The sequence below is a fragment of the Gadus morhua genome, chromosome 18 (genome assembly GCF_902167405.1).
Source record: "Gadus morhua chromosome 18, gadMor3.0, whole genome shotgun sequence".
Taxonomy (NCBI): Eukaryota; Metazoa; Chordata; class Actinopteri; order Gadiformes; family Gadidae; genus Gadus; species Gadus morhua.
The window spans coordinates 1,361,418-1,367,906 of NC_044065.1; the positions used below are offsets into that span (position 1 = coordinate 1,361,418).

At 48.2% G+C, this 6,489-nt stretch overlaps 1 protein-coding gene across 1 annotated transcript; it reads right to left on the bottom strand.

Annotated features, from left to right (window-relative positions):
• Positions 1 to 303: 303 nt before the first annotated feature.
• Positions 304 to 6,251, bottom strand: LOC115531067 (kelch domain-containing protein 1). Its single transcript, XM_030340078.1, has 13 exons — positions 5,808 to 6,251; positions 4,603 to 4,673; positions 4,065 to 4,182; positions 3,691 to 3,803; positions 3,450 to 3,540; positions 2,817 to 2,915; positions 2,622 to 2,696; positions 2,184 to 2,242; positions 1,957 to 2,087; positions 1,598 to 1,673; positions 1,108 to 1,192; positions 866 to 945; positions 304 to 666 (listed from the first exon to the last, which is right to left on the bottom strand). Exons 1-13 carry the CDS (start codon positions 5,901 to 5,903, stop codon positions 468 to 470), a joined length of 1,293 nt encoding a protein of 430 aa, XP_030195938.1. The 5' UTR covers positions 5,904 to 6,251; the 3' UTR covers positions 304 to 467.
• Positions 6,252 to 6,489: the final 238 nt, after the last annotated feature.

The window sequence follows — 6,489 nt, forward strand, 5'->3', positions numbered from 1 at the left end:
AGGCTCTAATCTTGGTACCACCCCTGGAACATCCTAAACTACACCCGCCCCCCGTTTAGAATCAGATTTAGGAGCAGTGTTTATCTAGTGCTGCTTAGTTAAACAAACTGGAGAAACCGGACTTCAGTGCGGGGAGGATTCACTTCAAGCCCATACAGATGCATTACACTCCAATTATGTTTCATCAGTACTTCTTTGACACTGTACACAAACCAAATTACTTTTGTTTCAAGATCCCTTTAATTCATGATTGAGTACCGAACCGAATTAGTCCATGACAACCACTAAAGCGACAGACAGAAATGGCTTTTAAAAATGTTTATTAGATAATTTAAAACAGACTATTAACAGTACAATCAAGAACATTAAAATATATTTTTGAACAATTAAATCACATACAAAAATTCAAATTACAACGAAAACAAAGATGACTAAAATTAAAAAAAGATTGCCCATTCGTCAGCTCCTCAAGCTGTGGCCTCTAGCTGCCGCGTGTTGGCCCCTGGTTGCTGTGATGGGGGCCCTGGGGGCCTCGTTGGGGCCGCTGGCCGCTGGCTGGAAAAGAAGGCCAGTCTTTTCCAGACCTCCTTGAGTGTCCGGCGCGGCAGCCATGACAGCTGCTGCGTTAAAAGGGTTTGGTTCCTCGCCACGGCGTCTTCGCTCAGTCTACAAGAGGACCAAAACAACAACACGTTTACCCTTCCAGTTGCCATGGGCGATGGCCGCTGCATTTTAACGACAAGTGTGACCGTGTATATAATCGATAATCCCCGACAGACGAGTATCAATACGTTTAAAGTAGTGTGAGGGTTAGGGTTCAGGGGGCCCCCGGGGGTCCGACTATCGGGGGTCAAGGGGTGCCTACCTGCTCAGGGAGGAGGGCTGATTCTGGAACACAAACATGTCCTTGGAGTGCTGTTGGCGTGGAGACCGGAGTACCGCCACCTTAAACAAACAAGCATTGAATTACGTTTTGGGTCAGTCCAGACCGATGGAATACAGACCTAAAACCACCGTTTAGGTCAAAGTAGCGCATGTGCTTTGTTGAAATTAATTAATTCAAAGAAGACGGCTGTATGATGAGAACAAGGAGATCTGCTGACGTACAGAATCCATCTGGATGCAGAAGTTGCTACTTCCTCCGAACACCACCACCTGGTCGCCCGCGCCACGACACGCAGAGTGACACACCCTGGGAGGGATGGAGCCACAGGCGAGCATGTCAGCTGATTGGTTGGAAAGGTTATTCCTGCGTGGGCTTGTGGGGAAATCACTTCAAGGTCCCATGACATGCCACCGGGTGTGAGTGTGATTAGCCGGTACAAGCCGTTTTGAAAATCTGCCTCTTCTGACATCACAAGTGGGTGTGTCCACCTAGATGTGTGCTGGGTAGATCAGCCTACCGGCCTGCCCGGTGAACTGTAGCAAACGTTGCTCATCTATCCGTCATACATCTAGGTGGACACGCCCACTTATGATGTCAGAAGAGGCAGATTTTCAAAACGGCTTGTAACGGCTGATCAAACTCACACCTGGTGGCATGTCATGGGACCTTTCAGGCATGAACGGTATTTTCCGGTGTGGTCCGCCTTTGTACCTGGGCTTGTCGTGGTGTGGATGATCGGTTCTCTCCATCCACTCCTTCGTCAGTGTGTCAAACTGCCAGGCGTCACCTTAGAAAGGCACACAGGTTCACGGCTCGCTGTACACCTTTCTCCTTATAACTGCATGTTTCCAAAGTGATTGATCATTTGACACAACCAAATCTTTTATTGATTTTATATGATTTAGTAGCTGCCGCTGCAGCAAAGAAAAAGTCGGACATTCTCCAGTTGCAAAAAAATTGTCCGTAGCAACGGCCTGCTGTTCAGAATTAACAGACCATGGAATTCCATTATTGACCAATAAGAATAGAGTATTCAAAAAAGCTTGGAAAACCTTTACAGCCAGACTTACTGCGGCCTCTGGATTTGTCGACGCCCACTTCGTTGGCCCCGAAGCCTCCGTACAGGAGGAGGGTGTGGTCAGACGTGGGCGTGAGCGTGTGCATGGAGCGACCAATGGGCACACGCGATGGGTAGACGTCACTGGGCGGAGCGAGACACAGAAAGAGCATCAGCTTCAGTGTTCCTCATGAAGCGGACATGATTGATCAGTGAGAGACTCAGAGAGAGGGGAGTTACTAGCATGTCCAGGTCCAGGTGTCCAGATCCAGACAGTAAAGGTCGATATCCTTGGAGTCCTGTCCATAAACACACCATCGTCAGTAAAGTCAAGACGCATTCCGACACATCAACAGTGGTGTGGACTCATTTAGTTGGAGTGCCCCCCCCCCCCCCCCCCAGATTACCCTAGGGGGGCACTGGACCACCACAGTCTAGTTTATAGGATGCTGGAGAGAATGCCTATTTTCTTAAACAAACAAAATATTAATTACGACAATCAGTTACCAAACTGGAAACATAAAAAAATAAAAAACTATAAAAAAAACATTGCGAAGTTAAAATACGTTTCGAAATATGTTTGAATCCTAACAACTGCCCGGTTCAGTTAATGTGTTATCCAGTGGATATGGATAATGGACAACCCAGTCACCCATCTCCCTCAAACAAATGACTCACCAACCCTCCACAGACAAAGCCTCTGTTCCCCAGGACAGCACTGGCATGGCAGCCCCTAGGGGGGGGGGCCGGGCCCTGGGGGGGGGGGGGGGAACGAGGACCGAGGGAAGGGGTCAAAGGTTAATGCAGGCAGAGTCAAGCACTGTGAGGCCTTAGAGGAGACGGTGGACTGCGTCGGGCGTGGAGGATGCACACCTGCGTCTCTGGCATGCTCCAGGTGTTGGTTTGCGTGTCGAAGACGTTCACCTCGTTGTTCCAACCCCAACACCGGAAATATGTTGTCCCGATCGCCGACTGAGGGAAGAACAGTGACACCGGTTGCCAAGCAACCCATAGAAAATATTATGATTCCATGAACCACTGTTACAGGCATACATATCTTTATTTACATATTATATGCAAATATATATTGCCTGGCCCCCCTAGGGTAATCTGGGGGGGGCACTCCAACTAAATGAGCCCCCACCACTGTTGATGTGTCGGAATATATAGTTGACTTTTAGGCATTTTATTTTCCATTAACCATCACAAATGTAACAAAGGATTTTCCCCAGGATCACTCGTCATCCGAATACGCAGACAAGAAAAATCTTATACCGGCAGCTAATAGAGTTCTAAAGGCTACTACTGACCAATAGGAAAGTAATTCTGGAGGCTAGTGCTACCAAACCATCCGTCCAGCAGCCTGGAGCAGCAGCCGGGTCCAGGCTGCTGCCTGGACCAGCAGCCTGGACCAGCAGCCTGGACCAGCAGCCTGGACCAGCGGACTGCGGGCGGGCAGTTCCACCGCTGACCTGCTGAAGATGAGGTGAAGGTGTGTTTGTTTACCCAGGACGTTTCCTCCACGATGAAGCTCTGCGCCGACGTGTTCCTCACCTCCTGGATGGTCTTGCAGCCGTAGCCCCCGAAGTAAATCAGCCTGTTGCCATGGAAACAACCTTTATTATGGGATGCAAAGAAACCGTGCACACGCACGCACTGGCAGAGTGTCGATCACTAGGATACATCGTAGATGGGCAGGGTACATCCTTTGTGGATTCGCTATATTTCCGAAACTCAACATTCAGACCTGTCTTTGTGGACCCAGCAGGAATGTTTGTTCCGGGGCGAAGGCGTAGTTCCATTGGTGTCAGTTTTCCGCCTCCAGGTATAGCATTCCTCCGTCAAATCCACACTGAAAAACTACAAACACCACAACACTGAAAACCGTAACGCAACCCTTGGTTCACGGACAAAAGTACAAATACAAAACACAGTTCCCTGGAATACCAATACCACACAAAAAACAACAACACTTGAGGCAATGAGCAAACAAAAGGTTCCCGGTCCCCATTCGCCCAGTGCCAGGACATCGCTCTCACAGCCATCAGGGTCTGATGTCAACCAGCCGCAAGAGGCTAATGTCAACTAGCCAGGTGGGGTCATCAGGTGGCTGAGCCTCACCTGGTTGGTGTAGCCCATGGGGTCGCAGCCAGCGAAGACGTACAGCGAACCGTCGAGGAAAGAACCGCAAGGCCCAGACAACTCTGAGGGCGTGTCACCCCCGATCGCCCGGCACACCCTGAGAGAGAGAGAGAGAGCGAGAGAGCGAGAGAGCGAGAGAGCGAGAGAGCGAGAGAGCGAGAGAGCGAGAGAGAGAGAGAGAGAGAGAGAGAGATAACGTTTCGTGCATTTGTTTATGTCAATGCAGCGCTTTTACTGTAGAGCCAAAATGAAAGATACTCCACTAAGCCTGTATATGCATTTATTACTATACAATGCATGGCAGTGAGCATGCAGGAAATAACCTAATTAACCTACCTACCCAACCTATACCATGATCATCTTCAAATACACCAGCCTCTACCCTGACCACAAGGTTTTAAACTTGGGAATCTCAGCTTTCTGGGAGAACGTTGGGAGACCTTGTTTCCATCTGCTATAACGGTCTGTAGTAGTGGCCTTCACGTCAGCCTGATGATATGAATTATTATAATCTCACCACTCTCCGCTGTCAAGATCACATTCCCAGATCTCTCCAGAAGGCAGGATCAAGTCTACCCCTGCTGCCACCTGACAACACAAGAATCCAGTATTAAACATATTTAACAAACACATTCTGTATCAATGCCATGTTGGCGATCAGATCTGGCCACGTGATCACAAAGTAAACACAAGCCCGATAATCAAGTAGAATACAAAGCTGAACAAACACCTGCGTGGGTGGGTCTCAACTCAACATATTGAATCATAATATTTAGTTGCCTTCTGCCCCCCCCCCCCCCAAATTAAGTAGCTACTCTCCAATATGTATTTGTACATAGGTTTATGCTTTGATCTGATCTCAGGAATGGACTGGCCATCGGCCCTACGGGGCACTTACCCGGGGGGCCGACGACAGTGGGCCTATACCATCTTTTTTCTTATCTTCTTTTATTTACATTTTGTTGTCTGACAGCTACAACCCAATTACAGGCCAAACCGGCTGGTGGATGAGCTCATACGTCATTTGTGTTTTTTAGTTAACCGAGGCCGTGCTTGTCCCGCGGCCACACAGTAGCCCTACTACGACACTTGGTTTAACCCCTCCTATTTTCCCGATTGGCACACAGTAATCTTTCATGCCCTGATGAAGGCCTACAATGGCCGAAACATGTTGGCAACTTTTTAAGAATTATATTATGAAATAGCCTATTTATTAAATCTTTTTAAACTTTAATACGAGTGCCTTGGTCAGCTTTATCTTTTTAGAAACTATGTTTTTTTGTATACTAAATAGTACCCTCACACTTAATGATTCACTTAATCAGAACTGCGCCGTAGCCCTCCAATCTTACCGGCCAAAGTAATGTTGGAAACAAGTGAGGGCCCAGTGCTGCTGCCGCCCTATCTGTTAACGCTTTCTCACTTTTTTTTTTTTTTTTTTCTTGCAGTCGAGACCAGTTTAACGCTTCTAATACAATCCCATCTACTTTTGGAGATCTTCCTAACATCTGAATGTAAAATTCATTTTGTGGAAGATCTTGATATGATAACTGCTCAGCTCAGAGTCAGTCCTAACTCTTCTGACAAACAAGCCTTATTGTTTCACTAAACAGCTGGGAAGTATGTTTAGATGTACCCCTCCTCAAATTTTACCAGGAATCTTTACCAGTTCAGGGTCGCATAACTTCCCCATTCCCCATAAAGCAAGATATCCATGGTTACCTGGTAGCCTCCCCACACGTAGAGGATGTTGTCGTCTATGAACGCCGTGTGGTTGCTCCTCTCCGGGGGGCTCTCGGACGCGTGCAGCCGTTCCATCTTGGAAGAAGCGCTCAGCGGGCTGGAGCTGGTCCCAGCCTTCAGTCTCTAGACGGGCTGAAGTATGGAAGAGCTGGAGCTCAGGAGATTGGGAGTTATTGTGTTTGTACGAGAGCGATAGTAGCCTGCTGCCTCAGGTTACTTGGTTTCCGTCTACGGGACAAAGGCGCAGGAACGTGAGCTAACGCGTTGGACAGGATTTGAGGAATTACATTCTTCTCCTCCTCCTAATTAAAAGACACGAGTTTTAGCGAAAGCGATGATGATGATGATGATGATAGGCGCCCTCGCTACAGTCCTGTCCTTAAAGACTCACAGGTGACAGATGTGCCCCTCCGCCTATCACCGTGTTATCCCGCACGACGTCATTATTGACAACGCGGTGTGATTGGATGCGTCTCCTCGCTCAATAAATTGACGGGGCGCAGGTATGATGGAGGCGCGTGCCGGTGTTACACCGAATTCTGAGACCCACCGAAAAGTGTGACCACAGGGGGCGCTGTTGCACATTTTCTGCAACATGCACGCAGCACGAGTTTGCAGTACAGACATGAAGTCAACAAAACGGTGTGCATTATAACAAAAA